Below are 23,404 nucleotides of genomic sequence, written 5' to 3'. Positions count from 1 at the left end.
TATAAGGTTTGTCTCAACATTCCTATCTTAGTCTGTGCTACTACAACAAAATAACAGAGACTGGGTAATTTATAAAGAACAGAAATTTCTATTTTTTATTTTGGAACTCCAAAATCAAGGCACCAGCATGTTCAGTTATCTGGCGAAACCTGTTACCTGATTCCAACATGGTGCTTTATTGCTGCATTCTCTGGAGGGGAGGAATGCTGTCCCCTCCCATGACAGAGGCAATGTGGAACGACAAGAAAGCCCACAACTGCATTAAACCTTTTTAATAAAGCCTTATTCCCATTTAGAAGGAGAGAAACCCTTATGACCTAGTCACCCTTTAAAGGGCCCACCTCATAATACTATCGCATTTGCCATTAAATTTTATTACTAGAATTTTGTAGGGGACACATTCAAACTGTAACAATATGACTCTTGTAGAGGTGAGGGATTCTGAAGCCATGTGGGACTAGCTCCTTAGGATGCATAGAAAGGTTTGCTATAAACCCTATTTCTTCTATCATCATGAAATCCAGCTCTTCTGGATTAACATCTGTCTGTATTTACAGGTTGAGCATCCCTAATATGAAAATCCAAAATCAAAGTTTTTGGAGCACTGACATGATGGTACAAATGGAAAATTCCAAAGATGACCTCGTGCAATGGGTTGCAGTCACCACACAGGTGCACAACACACAGTTTATTCATCGTTCCTAGGTATTCTGGTGATGGTGCCATGCTGCTTAGTTATCCTGAATACATTATTTTTTTCACTGTGTTAGTGGTATGTCATATTTTACTCTCTAGTATTGATGTGTGAATAATTGTAAGTAAGTGATTGCTTATAGATAACATATAAATCCAGAGTCAGAAATGATGGTGATATCAAAAACCACAGATTGTCCACATGGGTGGCTGAGATGGTGACATCTTTGCTTTCTGATTGTTCAGTGTTTACAAACTTTGCTTTCTGCACAAAATTATTAAAAATACTGTATAATATTCCCTTCAGGCTATGTGTATGAGCTGCTTATAAAATATGATGACTTTTGTTTAGATTTGGGTTCCATGTCAAGGTGTCTCATTATGTATATTCAAATACTGGCCAGCCGCAGGGGGTCATTCCTGTAATCCCAGCACTTTGGGAGGCCGAGGCAAGCAGATAACCTGAGGTTAGGGGTTCGAGATCAGCCTGGCCACATGGTGAAACCCCATCTCTACTAAAAATACAAAAAATTAGCCAGCCCTGGTGGTGCATGCCTGTAATTCCACCTACACCAGAGGCTGAGGCAGGAGAATCGCTTGAACCCTGAAGACAGAGGTTGAAGTGAGCCAAGATTGCACAACTGCACTCCAGCCTGGGTGAAAGAGCAAGACTCTGTCTCAAAAAAAAAAAAAAAAAAAAAAGTATATGCAAATATTTCAAAATCAGAAAAAAATCCAAAATCTGAAACATATCTGCTCCCAAGGATTTTGAATAATTAATACTCAACCTGAATTTAGGAAAAGATACAGTGAAGACTGGACCTAACTTAAACCAACAGTTTTCCTTAGACCACTTATTTATTCATTCAACACATTTTTATTGAGAATGTAATATGTGGCAAATATTTTACTAGCATTGGAAATATATTAGAAAATACAACAAGAAGAGGACTGCCTTAACACCCAACAGAAATATTTTTTATGCAAAGAGTTTATATTTCTTCAAAGTTTTATATTCTATACATCCTCAGAATATTGTTTTGTATAAATTGTGAGTTGCAGTATTCAATCTAGAATTATAGGTAGTTATTAGTGATGGTGATTTCATTTCATAGGTCATGTGTTAGGTATTTGTCCATTTTTGGCTTCCAACCAACTGAATGTCTTTACTATTTTTATACTTTTATGTGAGTTTGGGAGGAAGTTAGAAACCCCTCCATAGAGGTCGAATAAAGTGAAAATTCACTTTTCTTGTCTCTGTTGCAACTAGGGCACAGCATGTAACTTGGACTCAATTAATTAGATGCACTCAGTATAAACTTTGAACAGCTAGTAACACAAAAAACCAGGACATACCATATAGTTTCTTTTATTTATTTTTAAATAGACTTTATTTTATAGATCAGTTTTGGATTCAAAGTTTTAGAAAAATTTAGGCAGTAATATACTTTTTATTCCACAACTAGTTTTCCCTGTTATTACCATCTTACATTATTATGGTGTATTAGTTACAATTAAGAAAATTAAAAAATAACATCAATACCTTATTATTAAGTTCATAACACTTTATTTTGATTTCCTTCTTCCCTTTTCTTCATTCCTTCCTCCTTTCCCCTCCTCCCTTTCTCTTTCTTTCTCATTCTTTCTTTCTCTTTCTTTCCCTTCTTTCTCTTCTTTCACTTCTTTTACTTCTCTCTCTCTCCTTCCCTCCTTTCTTCCTTCCTTCTTTCTTTCTCTTTTCTTTCTTCTTTTTTTGACTGGGTCTCACTCTGTATCCAGGCTACAGGGCTGGAGTGCCATGGTGTGATCACACCTCACTGCAGCCTGGACCAGCCTGAGCTCACGTGATCCTCCCATCTCAGCCCCGCCAAGTAGCTGGGATTACAGGTACATGCCACCAGGCCTGGCTAATTTTTTTGTATTTTTTGTAGAGATGGATTTTTGGCATGTTGTCTAGGCTGATGATGACCAGATTTCTTTAGTTGGTTTATTTGTTTTGTTTTTATCTTTTTTCTTTTCTCTGATGCAGGATCCCAAGTGGAACATTACATTACATTTAGTTGTCATGTCTCTTTAGGCTCTTCTTGACTGTGACAGTTTCCTATACTTTCCTTGTGTTTGATAACCTTGACAGTGTTGAGGGGTACTGGTCAAGTGTTTTATATGATCTCCCTTTATTTGGAGTTTTCTGATGGTTTTCTTATTATTAGACTGGAGATGACAGTCACAATAAAATACCATTTTTATTACATCATATCACAGGTACATAGTATCAACATGACTTATCATTGCTGTAATATCTTTTCATTAACATTTTCTGGGTCTTTATTTTCCCCCTTCCTCTCTAGCATGGGAAGTAGTGATTTCATGCAGACAGCTTTGTGAAGAAGCCCCATTGGCATCTATTTTGGTGGGATGAGTAGGAACATAATTTTCAATATGTCAGTAATCCATTGCTGCATACAAACCATTTCAAAATTTAGTGCGTTAAAACAGCAATCGTTTTATTTTACTCAGGAGTTTGTTTGAAATTTGGTCAGAGAGGATGGCAGTTATCATTAATGCCAATATTTAAGATATGACCATGGGAATGAATGGCTAAAATCATTGGATAAGTGAGGATTAAGGAATCTCAGAATGCAAACTATTCTATGTGAAAATTAAAATAATCAAGCACTATAACAAGAGCAGTATCTTGGGGAGAGTGGCAGTGAACCAGAGGGTAGAATCTTCAAGGAATGGGCTGGGGAGTAACCTAGACATCCAAAATAAAATAAGCCCCCCAGAATCCCACTTTCCTAACTATACCTTATATCCTCCTTCTCCCTCATGGTAAAACATCTCCAAATTAGTGTCCACATTGTCTGTTTCTTTTTTTATTTTTCCTCTAGTGGCTGAAATAGATCTCATCTTAGATCATAACTAACAGCCAAAGTTATCAAATTCAACTAATAATTTCCTATCCTTCTCTATATCACCTCAACTAGCACTTATCTTTTGAATGAAGGTTTTCAGTGATTATCATACCCCAGATTAAAATTTTCCTATTGTGGTACAGTTCCAGTAAATTTTTAAAAGATAGCAAAAAATGTGTATTAAAATACATTATATCTCAGTCACTACTCTGGTGTATCAAACATACTCAGAATTGGATAAGACAAAATGAAATAAGAGCTCAATAGCTGGTTTTAAAATGAATGATGTATACATGAATTAAAGAAGTAAGAAATAAGTACAACTACTAAATAGCTCTTCACTGGAGAGGAATACACAGTCAATCTGAGGTCTGTGGTTTCTGGACCCCATGTTCGTGATGGCTATAGAATAGTTTCCATGGAAAACCACCTCTAAACATGTTATGTCCTCTAAACATGTGAATGTTAGAAGTTTAGGTGAAAGAGCCAACTGCCAGCCAGTTTATTTATATTACAGATTTATGAGAACTAAAGTAGACTCCGGAATTGACCATTTTAGAGAAGTTGGGCCACAGTGTGACATGGTGTGCAGGCATCAAAACCTGTGGAGGGGTCAGCCTAAGATTTGTAAACTGTTTTTTAAAGAAATATTCTTTAGGTAAATTGGGCTCATTCAAAAGAAGATTACCAAGATGAATACAAGGTATCAAAACATATTAGATAAATAAATTTTAAAGAAACTCATGGGCAGTTGGTGATGAGAATTGAATTTGGCCAAAAACAAAAATTGACCTCAGTGAATTCTGATATAGAAGAATGACAATTGCTCCAGAACTAAAACTAGAGAAACTCAGTTGGAGATACAGAAAAATGGATTTTGACTTATCATGAGGAAGATCTCTATAATAGCAAAAACTACCTTTATATGAAAGAGAGTGGCCCAACAAAGTAAGGAGCTGTATCATTCCTGGTTATGCAAATGCTGAACAATTATTCAATAGAGATATTGTGAAATAATTTAAGCCTCAGATATGTAGTTGGATTATATTACTATTGAATTCCCTTTTTATTCTGATAGTCTATGCTTATGAAATTTTAGTGATTATACATAGTTTTGGGGAGTTTTCAGGAGACAACATAAAGAAGTAGGAAATATTATTTCCTCTGGTACCTTTTCACAAGCTGAAATGCTCCAGGATCAAATGAACCCAGTAATAAAGACTGTTACCAATATTTTAATTGTTTTAATCAGAGTCTATTCTGAGGTTTGTATGCCAAAGACATGCAAATTTGAGATGTCTTTGATGTTAGAATTATGCTTGAAATTTGTATTAGCTGTTATTTCAAATAATATGGTTGAAACCTAGATTCAATTGTGACTGTGCTTAAAACATGCCCATGGCAGCTTAATTAACTACCAACTCCTCACAGTAGCATCTGACACCTTCCACAATCAGGAAATAATCTAACTTTTCATCTTGTATTTTCCCCCTATGTTCTAGTTTAGATTGTAGTATTAACAGTTTTTAGAACATGTTCATTTTTATACTTCTTCCTGAAATACCTAATTCATAAGTGCTTACTAAAATCCTGCTCCTTTTTTTTTTTTTTTTAATTTTGAGACGAAGTCTCACTCTGTCACCCAGGCTGGAGTGCGGTGGTGCAATCTCGGCTCACCACAACCTCTGCCTCCCGTGTCCAAGCGATTTTCCTGCCTCAGACTCCCGAGTAGCTGGGACCACAAGCACGTGCCACTGCACCCGGCAAATTTTTTGTATTTTTAGTAGAGACGTGGTTTCACAGTGTTAGCCAGGATGGTCTCGATCTCCTGACCTCGCGATCCACCCATCTTGCCTAACCCTGCTTTTTTTTTTTTTTTATTGCATTTTAGGTTTTGGGGTACATATGAAGAACATGCAAGTTTGTTGCATAGGTACACACATGGCAGTGTGATTTGCTGCCTTCCTCCCCCTCACCTATATCTGGCATTTCGCCCCATGCTATCTCTCCCCACCTCCCCACCCCCCGTCCCTTCCCCATTTCCCCTCAACAGACCCTAGTGGGCAGTGCTCCCCTCCCTGTGTCCATGTGTTCTCATTGTTCAACACCGCCTATGAGTGAGAACATGCGGTGTTTGATTTTCTGCTCTTGTGTCGGGACATGGATGAACCTGGAAACCATCATTCTCAGCAAACTGACACAAGACACACAATCCTGCTCTTTTTTAAAGGATGTTACCATAGCTCTAAAAGTTGGACTCAGAGGTCACTGCCTATGAGAGAAGGACTTTCTCCCAGCCAGTTTCCTGAGAGCCCCTTTGACATCTTTGTTTCTCAGACTATAAATTATGGGGTTCAGCATTGGACTCACCACTGTATAGAACACAGATATCATTTTATCCCTTTCTTTTGTAGTCTTGGAGTTTGGCCGCATGTAGGTGAAAATTCCTGACCCATAAAAGAGGACAACAACAATAAGATGGGAGCCACAGGTGGAAAAAGCCTTGAGCCTTGCTTCCCCAGACCGCATTTGGATAACAGTGGAGATAATATTCCAATAAGAAACAAGAATCATGGAGACAGGGGCCAGGAGGATTCCCACGCCCATTGAAAAAATAGCCATTTCTGTGCTGTAAGTGTCTGCAGAAGCCAGCTTCAAGAGAGCAGGAGGTTCACAAAAGTAGTGATTGATAATATTGCCTCCCCAGTAGGGAAGATGGAAAGTAAAGCTGGTATCTACTAAAGACACTAGTGCCCCACTGGCCCAGGACCCAAGGGACAACCAGAGACACACCCGTTGGGTCATGATGGTGGAGTAGTGCAAGGGCTTGCAGACAGCCACATACCGGTCATAGGACATCACAGCCAGCAGCGCACACTCTGTACACCCAACCAGAAGAAAGACAATTATCTGTGTCATACACCCATAAAAAGAAATGGTTTTCCTCTTTACCAGGAAGTGAACCAACACCTGAGGGACAATGCTAGTAGAGAAACAGAGATCTGCAAAGGAAAGATTTCTAAGAAAAAAATACATAGGTGTGTGAAGGTGAGAATCCATGAAGACGAGAATGATGATGAGCAGATTTCCAAGCAGAGTCAGCAGATAAATGATGAGGAAAAGGATAAATAGGAGGATCTGGGTCTGCAAGTCCTGTGAAAGGCCCAGGAAGATAAACTTGTACACAAAGGTTTGGTTTTCTTCTCCCATTGATATTTTTGCCTGTTTACCTGTTTGGCACAAGAAGAAAGAACAGATTTTTGTTGGGTCTATAACATCAAGTCTTGTAGAAGAGGCTTATGTTAAAAGCTGACACCTACTTGAGTATTTCTAGCTCTTTGCTATCCAGCTTGTTCTAATTAACAATAAATTAATATATTTATTATTATTAGTTGATTGCAATTTAAACCAACTTGTTATTTTCCAAATCCTCTCTCTACTGTGCTGCTTTTTAATAGAGTATGATACTGTTAAAGCCCTCTCGACTAGTTCTAATGTAAGGATGTTACAGTTCATGTGGATTTTACTAACTAGCCTAAATATACTGTTAGGAAATGACTGTATATAGTGTTAGGACTATCTTTATGCAGAAAATTCTACCACTAACTATTCAAAATACTACACATCTAATTGTAACACATACTTGAAAAATGTGAAGCAGTTTTCAGGAATCAAACTTAATTTGACCTCTTCAGAAGCAACAGATTTTGCTGGGTTTAAAAAGTAAAGCCTTAGCTATCCTACACTAAAGGCCATACTATTTGGATTAAGAAATACAATATTAAAATTAAAGCAATACAAAAAGAAAAAATAAGTTAAAATTGTTGTGATATTTGGATAGGACTAGACTTGAAAAACACAAACAGTTTCTAAGAAACCATGAAGAAAAATATGTACATAATTTACTACATAAATTTAAAGACTCATGTGAGATAATAATATCATAAGATAAGCCACAAACAGAGGAAAATGTTGGAAGGAGATGTCAGAATAAAAGTTAAATAATTTTATTTTTCCTCAACATTCATTTTAGAATTAGGGTATACGTGCAGGTTGGTTACAAAGTTTGGAATACAAATGAATCTGCCACCCAGGTAGTGAGCATAGTATCCAAGAAGTAGTCTTTCAGCCATTTCCCCACCTCACTCTCCACCCCCAGTTGTCCCCAGTATCTGTTGTTTTCCATGGTGATAGCAATGTGTACCCAATGTTTAGTTCCCACTTACCAGTTAGAACATGTGGTATTTAGTTTTCTGTTCCTGCATTAGTTCAATTAGGATTAATTGTTTTGAGCTGCATCCATGTTGCTGTGAAGAACATGATTTCATTCTTTTTATGGCTGCATAGTATTCTATTGTACATATGTTCCACGTTTTCTTTATTTAATGCACCATTGATGAGCATCTGGGTTGATTCCATGTCTTTTTTATTGCAAATAGTGCTGTAATAAACATATAATTGTCTGTGTCTTTTTAGTGGAATTATTTATTTTCCTTTGGGTGTATATATAGTAATGGGATTGCTGGGTCGAATGTTACTTCTATTCTTAGTTCCTTGAGAAGGCTCCAAACTGTTCTCTACAGTGGCTGGACTCATTTACATTCCTACTAACTGGGTATTCATGTTCCCTCTTTTCTGCAGCCTTGCCATCAACTGTTATTTCTTTACTTTTTGGCAAAAGCCATTCTGACTGGTGAAAGATGGTATAATCTGTAACAAAACCACAGCCAGCATCTTATTGAATGGACAAAAGCTGGAACCATTCTGATTGAGAACTGTAACAAGACAAGGATGCCCAGTCTCACCACTCGTATTCAACGTAGTACCAGAAGAGAAAGAAATAAAAGGCACCCAAATAGGAGAAGTCAAGTTAAATGACCTTATTATATTAAGAGTTTGTATAAAGCGCTCTGAAAATTGTGAAGTCCAAGAAATAATGAGCCAAGAATATCAGCAGACTATTTACAAAGAAGATATGCAAATAGTTACTAAATATAAGAAAAATATTCAATATTATTATAACTCAATAAGTGTAATTAAAACAATGAAAGATAAATTTTCATTTGGGTGATTATCTAGAATTTTAACACCAAAAATCATAACAAAAATATCTAGTATATTCATTAAGCATTTAACACGTAACATCATTAATTTTAGGGCTTTATATGATTACATCTTCCTAATAACATTATGAGGTGAATTAAAATACTATTAAGTTTATCTTAGCAGATAAGGTAACTGAAGCAAGGAAAGATTAAGTTACTTAATTATACAATTAAGTAACCAAATTATACAATTTGTTACCAAATTATACAATTAACAATTAGATGTATAATGGAGGTGAAAAAACAGGACACATTTGCAAAAGTAAGTGGTTAGGAGAATTTGTATTAATCTTTCTGGAAAAAAAAGTTGCCTATTACAGTAAAATATTTAAATATTCATGTGTTTTGACCCAGTTCTCAATAGAATGAGGCAGGGAAAAACTTGCCCCATACTCAAAGTTCAGTCTTAAAAATTTACTTACAGGATGTTTTCAAATATACATCGCTGCAGCAGTGAAAGGGGGCACAATATGGGCAACATATCAACAATATAAGGGCACAGTATCTATTTATCTAGCTATAATTGGAGTTACAAAAATTAGTGAAACACTGGGCCTATTCAAAGAACCATTTCTTCTCCTGCAATTATTATTATTATTATTATTATTATTATTATTATTTGAGGCAGGGTCTTGCTCTGTCACCCAGGCTGGAGTGCAGCAGTACTATTGTAGCTCAAAACAGCTACAAATTCCTGGGCTCAAGCCAACCTCCCACCTCAGCTTCCAGAATAGTTAAGGCCTGTCATTTTCTTTTTCCCCTTCTCTGGTTGTCTAGGTCTATATGATCACTATTATTTCCTTTGGCTTCTACAGATAATTATTATTAATATCATTATCAATAATAATGAGAATCACCTCCCATTGGTACTTAACCAAAAGTAGTTTTGCTGTTGTCTTAGAGGCCAATGCTAATATATGTTTTCAAAATGCACAGAAAAGACTAGAAGAAAAAAATTTCCAAAATGTTGAGAGTGGTTGACCCTGGGTTACTGGGATTATGGGTAGGTTACTTTTAGTTTCTAATGTGTTGATACTTTAAAAAGCCCTATATTACTAATATAAGAAAAAATAAAAATGAGAAAATGTAGTAGCACCTAACTGAGGATGCTCTAAAGTTACTTCTTTACTCCTTCTTGATAAGAAGTCCTGATAAAATAACTGTTATAGGACTAGCCCTCTTGCAAAAAGCAAATATAAAACAAAATATGTGAAACAACTATTTTCAGATATTGAACAACGAACAGCCAACCCATAAAATAATGCCATTTGGCAAGGAAACAAACTAGGTGAGCCCCTATAATCACACTAGCTTTATCCCTGGAGGCACTCTCAGGACTGTGGTCCATGGGGTGGGAGTCTGAGGAGAGCATGAGACCCTTGCTGAACTAATGAGATCGAAATCTGTAATTGATGGTTGGAATTATGGAAGCGAATAGCAGAATGAAAGAAGCTGCAGATAGGAACTCCAAGAATCTCTCTGAGTCATGGCTGAATATTAAGCTGTACATACACAGGGTAGGACAGCCAGGCCCCAATTTTGGAATTTGAGCCTGCCAGAATAAAGAATCTTAATTGAAAGCCCCTGGCACTAAGTTGATACCTCAGAAAAGGTAAGCATTAAGAGAGGATCATGATCAGTCAAGGATGCATAATGTAACCCCTAGAATAACCATTAAAATATAAAATAAGGTTATAGTTAAAAATAAAACTAAAAATGAAATAATTTTAAAATAAGAATGCAAGAAAGAGATATGGAAAGAACAAACAGTAGATAGGAATATTAGAAAGCAAGTAAGATGGTAGACTTAAATTTTATCCATAATTACATGAAAAATAAATGGACTAAACATTCTAATTAAAAGGCAGTGATTTTCACATGGGACAAAAAGGACATAACAATGTTTTGTCTACAAGGAATTCATTTTTAAATATAAAAACAGTTGTGTGAAAGTAAAAGGATGAAAAAAACCCACAAAAACACTAGTCATAGGAAAAGTAGAATATATGAATATATAAAGTATTACCAGAAACATAGAGAGACATTTAATAATGATAAAAGTGCCATTCACCTCAAAGACAAAACCATATTTAATGTGAATGCACTTAATGAAGTTTCAAAATATACAAAGAAAAACTGATGCAATTGAAAGAATAATTAGAAAAAAAATACAGAAATAGTTGAAGATTTCAACAGTCTTACTGATAGAACAAGCAGAAAATCCATGAGGGTACAGAAGACTTGAACAACATGAACAATCAACTTGGCCTAAAGGACATTTATAGATTACTCTACCCAATAAGTATAGAATATATACCTTTTCAAATGCAAAGGGAATGTTCCCCAAGGTTAGACTATATATGCTAGGCAATAAATCAAATCTCAATAACACAGAATTGAAATCACATAGGGAATATTCCCTGACCATGAAGGAATTACATTATAAACCAATAGCAAAAGGATATCTAGAAAATCCTCAAGCATTTGGAAATTAATCAACACAATTCTAAATAACACATGAGTCAAAGAGGGAATGAAATTGTAAAATATTTTAAACTGAATTATAATAAAAATAGCATTTTAACAAATTTAGAAATATTTTGAACTTTTAAGGAATTATGATTACTATTTCATTTATTTCATTTGTAGAGAAGAAAGGAAAAGTCAGTTTTTAAATGAAGTTGACATTAAATAAATACATATAAAATAGATACAAAGTCAAAATAAAATAATAATTGTATTCCATTTGAATAAAGCGCTGTGATCAAGTGAGCTCCTATCATAAGTGCTCATTTAGGCCAACATTAGTAAATTTATTAAAACAATTCTACATATTGATAGATTAGAATGAGAAAAAATAGTAAATGCCTCAAAAGATACTTGATAAAATTTGTCTTTCATTCTTAATAAGTACTTTTAGTCAAACAGACACTTAAGTATACATTTTTAAGAAGAAATCTGATTATTTCTTCTTTTGTATAACAATACACATTTGAAATAAAATGCTAGCATCATGCTTAATGGTCAAATACTAGAAATATTCACATTAAATTCTGAGTTACATGAAAGGTATCTGTTTATTTTTCTAGAGTTAGCTAATGAAATCAAATTAGAAATATAAACTAGAAATGACAGGTATAATTATTGGAAAGGAGAAGGTAAATTGATCACTGCTTATAGATTGATTTTCTGTTTGTAAATTTTAATACAATCTGAAAACTGATTAGAATAAATAAGAAATCTGTAAACAGGTAAGTTATCATATATATATATGTAACTATGTGCATAGTTTTTCTTATGTATATTAATCAGAACTAATTATAAAGTTAATTTTAAAAATATAGAATTCATAACAACCCTGCCAAAATATGTAGGTGTGAATTTAGCGTGAATATGTTCAGAAAGAATACAGGAAAAGTCAACATACATAAATAGAGAAATAAACCTAATTTCTAGATGTAAGATTTAAATATTATAAAGATATCTATTGTTAACAAATTATTGATTCTCATATATTAACATTCCTAATAGTTCTCTTTGTGAGAGGTTGTTAAAAATAAAAAATTCTGAGCTCTAGAGATTCTTAGTAGGTTTGTGGTTGAACAATTAAATTTAACTTTTAACAAGTCCATTTGGTGATTTTAATATGAGTATTCCATGAACATATTTTGAGAAATATTCCCCAGTAACTATCTAAAAATTAACTGCAGTTATAATCAAAGCCAATAAACAATCACTGATGGGAAATTTAACAAAATAATTTTAAAGTTTATTCAGATAAATACATGTAAATATATTCAGAGAAAAAATATGAAAAATATGAAAAAGAATTGTGGTAGTAAGGAGGGTGGGGAGATTTAACCTATCTGATATTATGATTTCCTATTAAATTAGGATAATTTATATGCATTGTACTAGTGCAGATATCAACACCTCAATGGAATAAAAGAGAGAAATGACTCAAACTCAAGTATATAGGGAAATAAATGATAAAGGTATCATCTAAATCGATAGACGTATATTATTTAAAATGGTGTTAGCCGCATGTTCTCACTCATAAGTGGGTGTTGAACAATGAGAAGACATGGACATAGGAAGGGAAACATCACACACTGGGGCCTGGGGGGTGGGGAGCTTGGCGAGGAATAGCAGCGGGTAGGGGGATTGGGGAGGGACAGCATTAGGAGACTTACCTAATGTAGATGATAGGTGATGGATGCAGCAAACCACTACCACGGCATGTGTATACCTATATAACAAACCTGCATAATCTGCACATACACCCCAGAACTTAAAGTATAATAAATAAATTTTTAGAAAAGAACAGCTTGATAAATTTTTACAAAATGCATATACTATGAACCCAGCACCCAGGGATGGAAGAGTATGAACAACCTGGGCACTCTCCCTCCTTTATTCTCCTTTTCAATCACTGTTCCCCCAAGAGAAACTTATATACTGGCTGTTTACACAATAAATAATATTTGCCTCTTTTTGAACTTTAAATAAATAGATTAATACAATTTTTAAAAGTTAAATAAATAAAAATAAAATGATATTAGAATATCTGGTTATCTGTTGAGAAAGGAAGTATTTTCACATCAGTTCTTCTCCAAAATTTAGATGGATTAAATATCTCAATGTAAAACAAAATAACGACACCCCCAAATATTACTAGGAGAAATAATAGGTGAATGTTTGCTGTAATCTGAGTGGCAAATGAACTTCTAAGGACATCATGAAAACTGTTTGTAAAATGAACATAAAACCGCAACTTCATATTACGGTTGTAAAGACTAAATTATTTTCTGTAATCTTTGAGGGGGAAAGGACCTTCTAAGGACATCATGAAAACCATAACCATTAACTTAAGATTTGTATGTTTTGTTATACAACTATTTTAAATGAATGATTAAAGGACACATATATGAAAATATAAGCAAGAAATAGAAAAACTACCACATCAAAGAATTTTTAAAATCAAGAATATGAAGAACTTCTTAATGGAAAGGATGGAAAAAGAAATTTTAATGAGTGATTCATAAAAGAAATTCAAATATCCAAAAAGCTAACTACGTAAAGAATGTTCACTCTCACTTAGAATCAGAGAAATATAAAATAAAACAAGTAGTTACTGATTCTTTCTCATTTTATTAGCAAAGATGAAATAGATTGAAATCGCCCACTATTTTTTGAGAGTAGAACAGATACAAAAAATGTAGGCATGTACATTTATAAAATCTCTCTGCAAGCCATCTTAAAGATATTCAAAAACTATAAAATGAACTTATCTTTTTTCCTGAACAGCTCAAGTTTTAGGACTTTATATTCTGGAAATAATTATAGGTATGCATAAAGCTTTGTTTCAGAGGATACTCACATACAGAATTATTTCCAGAGTAAATCAACCCACAGTCAAATAATAGGTGTTGTGTTAAATAAATTATAATTTTCCTATATAATAGAACCTACACAGTATAGAGAAGTGGGTAAGAGTGCAAGATGTCTTAGTCACACATACATGGTTGAATCTTTGTTCCCCATTTTTTAGCTCTGTGGCTTTAGACAATTTAACTCCTTTTTGTCTGCTTCCTAATTTGTAAAATGAACATAAAACCGTAACTTCATAATATAGATGTAAAAATTAAATTAAGAACTTAGTAGAAAATTTGCATTATGCCTGGAACCTAAAGAAATGACTGCAACATTGATGGTTATGGTTATGATGATGATAATATGATAAACATGTCATTAAAAATTTAAGTAGGTATGTATTTTCCATGGAAAGATGTTTGACATACTGTCAAATTTGAATAGTAGGTTGCAAAATAGCATGTATAGGTATGATATATATATATATATGGGGGTGTGTGTGTGTGTGCGAATGAGTGTGCAGAGAAAGAGAATAAGAGCATGTGTATGAGAAATGACTCTGTTAAAAATACTTTTACCACATTAATAATTCTTAACCCACAACAAAAACTTAGAATTCAGGTAGAGTATATAGAGAGTAGTTAGCTATATCTCAAAGATAGGATGTATACATTTATGTGTGTATATATGTGGATTAGGGAAGAATGTAGCTTAATCTCAAAACAGGAAAGAAATCAAATCAAAAGGAATAATCAAGATGAAATGTAGTATCATTCATATTCTAAGGAAGAATTGCCTTGGGTAAATTATAATTTCACACTCTGAAGATTTCATGTAACTTTGTAAACTTTTCTAATTAATTCAACAAAAGTATCTCTTTATCTAATGCTGAGAGAAAATGAGAAGAAAAATAAGTGGTAAAAATAAAATAAAGAAAATAGACTTCAGAAGAAATCAGGGAGGGGAAGCTGAACATAGAGGTCAGGAATTCAGAGATGTGGAGAGAAGGCAGAAAGAGGAAAGGGAGTACAGGAAGAGATACCGAGGGCAGGTTGTTTCCCCAAACTGAAAGGACAGGTAATGAATCTGTTATCTCTCTAAGGCCCTAACAGCATTTTAATTAACATGTCCTTGCCAGATAGCCTCTCTTAAGAGTCTCACACAGAGACAGAGCTGCACACAAGGGAATTCTTCCTTGTCACACACACATCACAAGCCACATGTACTTCCTCTCAGCTTTACAAACTTAATATCTCATAGAATATGCAGATATTCGAGATCCACTCACACAATTATTTTGTATTTGTTTATATGCATGCCCATGACCACCAAATCTTCCACATAATAAACAGTATCAGAGGAGATACTGAGCCAACTGTATACTGACCAAGACTGAGTCACGTGGGAACTTATTCTGCCTGACTTGTATGGGAAGCATATTTGAGTACTGAGTATATGTGTGATGGCACCTGTAGTGGGTATCCTTGCCCATGCTGGGAGGACAGCACCGACTGTAATTGGACCCACTCTCCTCTATGTGCCTTAGGTCATCAGCAGATTGGAGCCAGCAGTGCTAGCATTCTTACAGCAGTGTGTTCATGCACTCTTGCTTCTTTCATATCTCTTAGATAAAACACATGATCAAGTTCTTTACAAAGCTTCTCAAAGCAAGATTCCTAGTGTCCTTCCAGCTCCTTTCCTGTTTTCTGGGCCAGCCACTTGGGAAGAAGATGGAACAAATGCAAACTGAGGTAGCCAATGAAGACCTAAGGGCTGACAGAGGGCAGGGGAGAATCAGGGAGAGCTCCTTTTTAACAGTAAGAGGAAAGTAATGCAGGAGGGTACTCCCTCTGTGATTTCTCTGAAAACAGTCTTGTCCATGAAGGAAAAAGTCTGTGGGAGGGTTTTCAGCCTGGGATTCTGGAGGAGAAGAGTGGGAATTGAATTGTCTCTGGGAATCTAGCAAGGGAAAAATTGAAGTGTAAGAGAGAAAATGACAAAGTTCACCTTCCCAATACCTTGGCCTCTTCCTACCCCCAACAAGCATTGCAGAATCCTACAGTTTGAGGCCTATCAGTGGCTTCTTCTCTCTCACCTGAGGGCAGAGACTTAACAGGAATAGCACTGTTAGGTCATTGGTGAAGGAACCAAGGATATAGTATGGAAAGGAGCAACTTCTGTGTCTGCAGAGCCACACTTCAAGGACATGCACCTGTGTGTAGGTTGACCCCTGAGCAATTCCTCCCAAGGCCTGTACTAGAGTCATCCTGGGAGTCTGACTTCATTCCAAGCCTTTCTACTTTACTCAAGGTACAAATTCTGATTCTCCTAGGCTCCACTTCTGAACAACAGATTCTCCTTTGAGAAAATAATTAAAGGTGAGGTCCTGAGAATTATGTCAACAGGACATTCCCTGGAGCTTTTAGAGCCCTAAACTTTATTATCTTTTTCCATCCCCTGAGACACCCTGGGGCACTTTTCATTAGTTTGAAACCACAGACTAAAGTTTCTAAATCATACTCATCCTTCTTCCAAACCTTACACCATTGTCATTTAAAATGGCATCAACAGATATATTCTCAGGGGTTCATAAGTTTTCAAACTTGTGTCTTTGTTTATATGGTAATTAAATAAAAATGAAAATGAGCAAGGAGTGCTGGATGCTGACTTTCAAATTGACTAATGCAACTTGATTTCAGACCTTGTCCTTTCATTTTAGTTCACGGTTGGTTGAGAGTGCTGTGTGAACACCTTACATAGTGGAGTTCAATTTGGTTAGCACTGTCCTAATATCAAAATGACAATGAAGGCTCTAAATGTGTTGTTATAATAAAGTTGTATGCTTTTACTGGCTGGGGGAAACATCACAGAGCCAATTCAAAGGCACAATCAGGGAAATAATAAAGATAAAAGGATAAATAAACCAAATAGATAACAAAATAAAATAAGATTAATAACATCTCAAACTTGTTCTTTGTGAAAATTACTAAGTCAAAACTCTGTCAAATCAATTTTAAAAGTGAAAAGAGTGAAGTAGGGGACTCCAATGGGCTATCATTCCTCCAAAGAAATACCAAAAAAGGAAAAAGCCATTCAAAATACTATTAGAATAAACATTATCTGAATTGTGCAAAACAGTCAGATGTTTACAGCAACAACTTAATATTTAGTTAAGAAAAGACAACTGAAACTAAGTAGGGGAGCTTTGTGTTATAAGAAACACACAAAATAATGACAATATTAGAGCTCAAACTTACTGGCAGATCATTTGAGGTCAGGAGTTCAAGGCCAGCCTGGGTAATATGGTGAAACCACATCTCTTCTAAAAATACAAAAATTAGCTGTGCATGGTGGCATGCACCTGTAGTCTCAGCTACTTGAGAGACTGAGGCAGGAGAATCACTTGAGCCTGGGAGGCAGAGGTTGCAGTGAGCCAAGATCACACCACTGCACTCCAGCCTGGGTGACAGAGTGAGACTCTGTCTCAAAAAAGTAAAAAAAAAAATAAAAAGAAACTAAAATGCATAATAAAAGTGAACCAAAAGCTTTGTTAATTCTTCAAGTAAGACAAAGCTGACTTTCTTGCAAACTATGTAGAATAATGTTTTTCTCTTACAACACATTGTTTTCAGATAAAAACAAAAGCCACCATTTTATTTAAAAATATCTTTTTAAAGGAGAAATCACACAAAAAATAGAGTATTTAAAAATAACTACAGATAAAATTTCATTAAATGAAAGACTATTACAACAATTACATGCCAATAAATTTTAAAACAGAGGAAGTGAGTAAATTCATAGAAAGATATAAAATGTACAATAATGTATAAAATAATTGATACAACTGAATGATTGTATCAATGAGAAATATCACTGAACTTGAAATGACAAATATCACTGAAAATAAAACTGCAAATACCTCCCCTAATATACTCCAGGTCTGAGTAGTTTTATAGTTGAGTTATACCAGACTTTCATGAAACCATTCATTATTTTCTTTATGTATTTTCCCTAAAAGTAGAGAAAAGGAGTTAATTCTTCCTGTCTTATTTTACAAAGCTTGTGTAAACTTGAGCAGTACAAAACTACATAATAGTATAAATAAGAAGAGTAAAATATGGATTCATTTTACTTATGAGTCAGTGCAAAAGTCTTACTAAAATTAGAGCTAATTGAATCTACAGAGTTTTTAAAAATAAAACACTATGATGAAATGTGGTTTCTGTCTGGAATGTAAATATGTCTCAACATCAGAAACTCTACAAAGAAATTTATGAATTATACTGAAGGAAAAAAGTCAGATAATAATCTCGGTGATGCAGGAAAAACATTTGCTAAATATTTCAGGAATGTACCACATATGTCTGCAAGACAATTTTTTTTTTGGCTCTATCTTTAATAATAATTACCATAACATAGAATAAGCAAGTATAAGGTGACCAAGTAATTGCCAGATTTTTTCCCATGGTGACTACACTTCTCTACATCTTTCCCAACTATAAATGAGTGTTATATTCTACTTTTTCTGTCAACACTTTATAGTATCTGACTTTTAAATAGCTGTATGCCTATTTGTTGCTCTAATTTGCATACATTTGATTGCTAATGAATTTGAGTATTGCTTTATATTCTTGTAGCCCAATAAAATTACTTTTTAATAAATTCCCTTTTTATTACCTCTGATCTTTTTTTCTTTTGGGGGTTTCTTCCTCATTTATTGGTTTTTAGAAGTTTATTGTGAATTCCTGATATTAGGTTTTTATTTCTTTTTGGTTTTAAACAGTGCAAATATCTCATCGATTCTTTTATCTATCTTTCAGTTTTGTCTGTGATGTCCTTCATTGAAGACAAATACCAGATTTTCATGAAATCGAATTTATCAAAATTTTTATTGTGGTTTGTGTTTAGAAGGTCCTCACTCTAGGTCAGGAAGATGTTCTATGTTTTATTCAATTGTGCCCTTGTTGTCTTGTAACTTTCAGATATTTAATTCATTTAGAGTTTACCTTCTTCTATCATGTTAGGTAGGAATTCAGCATTATTTTTCTCTAGGTAGTAAACCCATTTTACCAACATTATTTAATAAATTATTTTCCCTTTCCTGATGATTTTTGGACTTAACTTCATCGTACATTAGATTTCCATATGGGTCTATCTATGAAAATGTTGTGTACTTTTTCAACCCCCAGCAACTTGAATTAAATGCCTAACTCTATTTTCCTCTTTTCTCTCTCTGCTTTTAATGAGGTATTACTTATATACAATAATATGTACCAGTCTTAAGTCTAGCTCAAGAAATGTTAACATATGTAATGTATGTAACCATTATGTAAATTAAAATATAGAACATTCACAGCACATCAAAAGACTCCCAGTTAAATCTAAATCATCACTCCCTCAAAGGTAATCATTAGTTGGAATTCTAAAAGTATAAATTAGTTTTGCCTGTTCTTTAGCTTCAAATAATTGGAGTTATACAGTGTACACTTCTTTATGTGCCTGGCTTCTTCACTAAAACATCACTGTGTAGATTCATCTATATAATTGTTTGTAGCAGTTCATTTTTAAAAAATTATTTGATAGTATTCTGATGCATGACTGTACCAACATTTATCTTTCTATTGCCCATATAAATTTATAGTTTCCAGTGTGAGATACTATGAATAAAGCTATACTATAAACATCTTTGTACATATTTTTGGTGGGTATAAACACTCATCTTGATTAGGTATATGCTCAGGAGTGGAATTACTGAGTCATAGGGAAGGCATGTTTAGCTATTCAAAGATAATTCCAGATGGAATTTTAAAATTGATGCTATGAATTTATGTTCCTATAAGCAATGTAAATTGCTCCACATCCTCAGTCATTTTATCCTTTTTGATGAGGATTAGTGGCATTTCACTATGGTTTTAGTTTATATACCCTGGGGGCCAATTATGTGTGCACCATTTCATGTGCTTATTAGCTATTCGTATTTCCTATATTGAAGGTACATGATCAAGTCTTCTGCCCATTTTTAAAAACTGGAAATTTCTGACTTTTCTTATTCATTTTTAGTAGTTCATTGTATTCTGAGTATCACACCTATAGCTTACTGTCAAGTTCTTAAAATAATATGTATATAAATACAGACAAATGTGACAAAATAATAATTGGAGAATCTGAGTAAGGGAGGTATGAGAGTTTTTGTACTATTTAACTTTTTTGAAAATTTAAGATCAAAATACAAAATTATAAAACAACAAAACTAAATATAAAATTTATGCATGTATTTCGATGAACTTTGCTTAGTAACTTTATAAATGAACTAACAGAAAAATCAGTAGCGATATGAAGATTTTTAACCACCCAATCGATAAACTTGACCTAATAGAATATTCTACTCAGGTTTTGTGAGTGCTAGTCCATGTTCAGTTGACTTTTTGTCTTAGGATAGTCATTATTCTGGAGCTGCAACTGAAAGAACAGGATTTCTGCCAAAGGTTCTCTTCTTTTCAGACCCTGATCTTCACTCCCTCCACTCATGCCCAACACAGCTTCAAGTAAGTACTCTTTGGAGGAATTTTAAAAAGATAATTAGAGTACTTGAAGGTATTTCAGCCTCTCATCTTTCTGGGTAGTTTAGGATTCATTGATGTATAATAGATTTCCTGAACAATGTCAAAATATGACATCTGCCAAAACTCAGATACCTGTTTATAATCTCAATCCCCTAGCCTTGGTTATAATAATTAGAGATCGTATTTACTGAGCTCATACTACATGAATACATTATGTTAATCACATTCATCTAATTATTATTATCTAGGTCACATCACATTCATACTCTACAAATGATAAACTTTCTCAAAATTATACAGCGTATGCAGAAGACTTAATTTGCAACCTAGTATTTTTTCATCCAGAAACCAAATACTTAATTGCAACAATACAATGATTCTCTAAAGAGAACACATGTAAGACTTCATGATGGGACCTGTAAATAGAGATGTGACTGCTAACTGCATGTTATTTTCTGCCCCTTTTATTACCGTTTGGGGACCTTCTGAGAGGAAGCACACTCAAGATCAGCCCTAATGATTCAGAATTCTCCTGAGCACTTCACCTGCTCCAGAGACTGCTTCTAGTATCCCTGCCATTCACCTCACTTAAATGGAACTATTGTTGCACAATATACCCTGAAGTCCATGATAAGACCTTTGGATGGAACAGAAGGACATGATGTGGGGATTCCCCTTCCTGCTTTGTTCTTGCCTTGAGAGATTCTACTGAGCCCTTTGCCTTTATAAAAATACACCTGCTGTCCGCAGTCTGTCCATGCTGCCACCAGTGCACCTGAAGCACTTTCCCATCAATAATGGAGTGTCCTTATTGGCTTTCACATGCTAATTTGACCTTTTTTTCTCCATCAAGTGACAAAATATTGGTAAGACTATTGGAGGGGAAGATAAGGCATGAGATGAACAAAGAAAGGATAACTGGAAATATGTTGGGAGTGAATTGGTTTCAACCTCATCATAGATTTGGTTTTTAAAATTCAACTAATTTTGTCCAATAATCTGATTCATAGAGGTAAATCTTCTGTAATAGATTTAGCCAAGGTTTTTTTTCCCCCACAGTGGATCTACCTTATCAAACCACAATTACAATATAAAATTATGTGAGAAGAAGATTCCTGATGTTCACCTTATGTCGATATAAGCAGAACTTTCATGGAGTCAGTATTGGTCCCTTGGGTAGTGTTCTCATGCCTTGTTGAACTTGATTTGGAAGAAAATAAACAGGTATGGATTATAAGGAATAGGTGATTTGACGTATGAAGGATCTTGGAATCAGAAGAGAAATTTAGTAATTTTCTTTTGGTTCTTTAGGGATTTACTCGGTCTCCTCTTCCTAAAATTCATATCAGGTTAGATAATGCATGTTTCTGTGGCCCTGTATTCCTTTTCCATATCCAGTGACATATTTTATTTTTATAGAAGTGAACTCACAAATTTATGTTAAATCTGGAAAAAGGCAAAATGAAATGATAGAAAGGTTGACAGTGAACATGATTTTCTTATAGGAGCTTCTTGACCCTGGGAACAGATTCAAAGTCACCTAGAGGAACATTTTGTCCTCTACATTTGCATAGGAGAATAACATTTTTAAAGAAAAATCAGGAGAGGTTGGGGTGTTGCCTTCTAGTGCATAATCCCAGGGTCAGTGAGATCTCCTAGCATCTGATAAGTCATAAATCACACTCATCTCTTCCTTACACTCTTCTATCTCTTGCTACTTTGGCTCAAATGAAATCAGTTCATCAAGAAACATTTGCTGGACACTTATTATAATGTACATTACTGATCTTATTTTCTGTGAATACGGACGATTTAGATGTGATCTCTGCCCTTGACTATCTTACAGTCACAGAGAAAGACAAATAATTTTAATATAATTTGTTAAAAGCTGCGATGGAGGTAAGTACAAGATGCTGTAGGTGTACTTGGGCATCTAAGATAGACTAGTTGTCTGTAAGTGTGTGTATTGGTATGTGTATGTCTATGTGTATTGCAGGTAGGAATGGGGAAAGTTTGTGGAATTGTTTCCAGAGAATATTTTTCCTAGACAGAATCTTAAAAAATGCATCTGGCTATGGTTATGAGCCAAATGAAGAAGGGATCAAAGTCATAGCAATGTCCTGTAGCTTCACTTTCATTAAATTAGTCACTGACTGTAGTCATCACTTTAAATTTCGTGAAAGATGCTTAGTTTTATGCTCTATATCTTCTTTTGTTAAAACTGAGAAAGATGGTTTGTCTATCATTTAATTTTCCTTGAGATTTAGATGTATTATTTATACCATTGCAATCAAATTCTTAAAGGAAAAGAAAATTCTACTCTGGGAAGAGTGAAAATTGTGGCAGAAAGAGGACTGAGTCTGAAGAACTGAGCTGAACCAAAACCTGGAGCCTCTAAGGACCTTCTACCAGATGGATGGCAATTCAAAGAGTAGCAATGTTTTAATTACTGTGTTCTTAAAATTTATTTTTATATCAGCTGTTTTAATACACTATATTTCTCTTTTGAAGCAATTCTTTGTTAGTTTGATGTATTAGAATATATAGATTCTTTAAACCAATATTTGCTGTGACTCTCTGATATTCCAAGGACCACTCCTGGCACTGGGTATGAAATAATTTGGCCCCTCTTTGCTGGAATTCTTTGGTCTTAGGAACTGGGTTTTCAGTCTGTATCACCAGTCTTTAGCGTATGCTTGGTACATAGTATTTGCTTAAAAAATAAGATTGATTGAATATTCAAAGTATGTTGAAT

At 34.5% G+C, this 23,404-nt stretch overlaps 1 protein-coding gene across 1 annotated transcript; it reads right to left on the bottom strand.

Moving 5' to 3' along the window:
• Nucleotides 1-5,873: 5,873 nt before the first annotated feature.
• OR2D3 (olfactory receptor family 2 subfamily D member 3) lies at nucleotides 5,874-6,833 on the bottom strand. The gene has a single exon (XM_003919792.4). The coding sequence runs from the start codon at nucleotides 6,816-6,818 to the stop codon at nucleotides 5,874-5,876; it is 945 nt and encodes a 314-aa protein (XP_003919841.1). The 5' UTR covers nucleotides 6,819-6,833.
• Between the last annotated feature and the right edge of the window lie 16,571 nt (nucleotides 6,834-23,404).

Source organism: Saimiri boliviensis, chromosome 6 (assembly GCF_048565385.1).
Source record: "Saimiri boliviensis isolate mSaiBol1 chromosome 6, mSaiBol1.pri, whole genome shotgun sequence".
NCBI classification, from domain to species: domain Eukaryota; kingdom Metazoa; phylum Chordata; class Mammalia; order Primates; family Cebidae; genus Saimiri; species Saimiri boliviensis.
The sequence above is the reverse complement of the archived record's forward strand: the minus strand, read 5'-3'. Positions and strand labels throughout refer to the sequence as shown.

Bases quoted from the DNA above. Each gene is read 5' to 3' on its own strand.
- OR2D3 (XM_003919792.4), bottom strand. From the start codon at position 6,818: ATGGGAGAAGAAAACCAAACCTTTGTGTACAAGTTTATCTTCCTGGGC.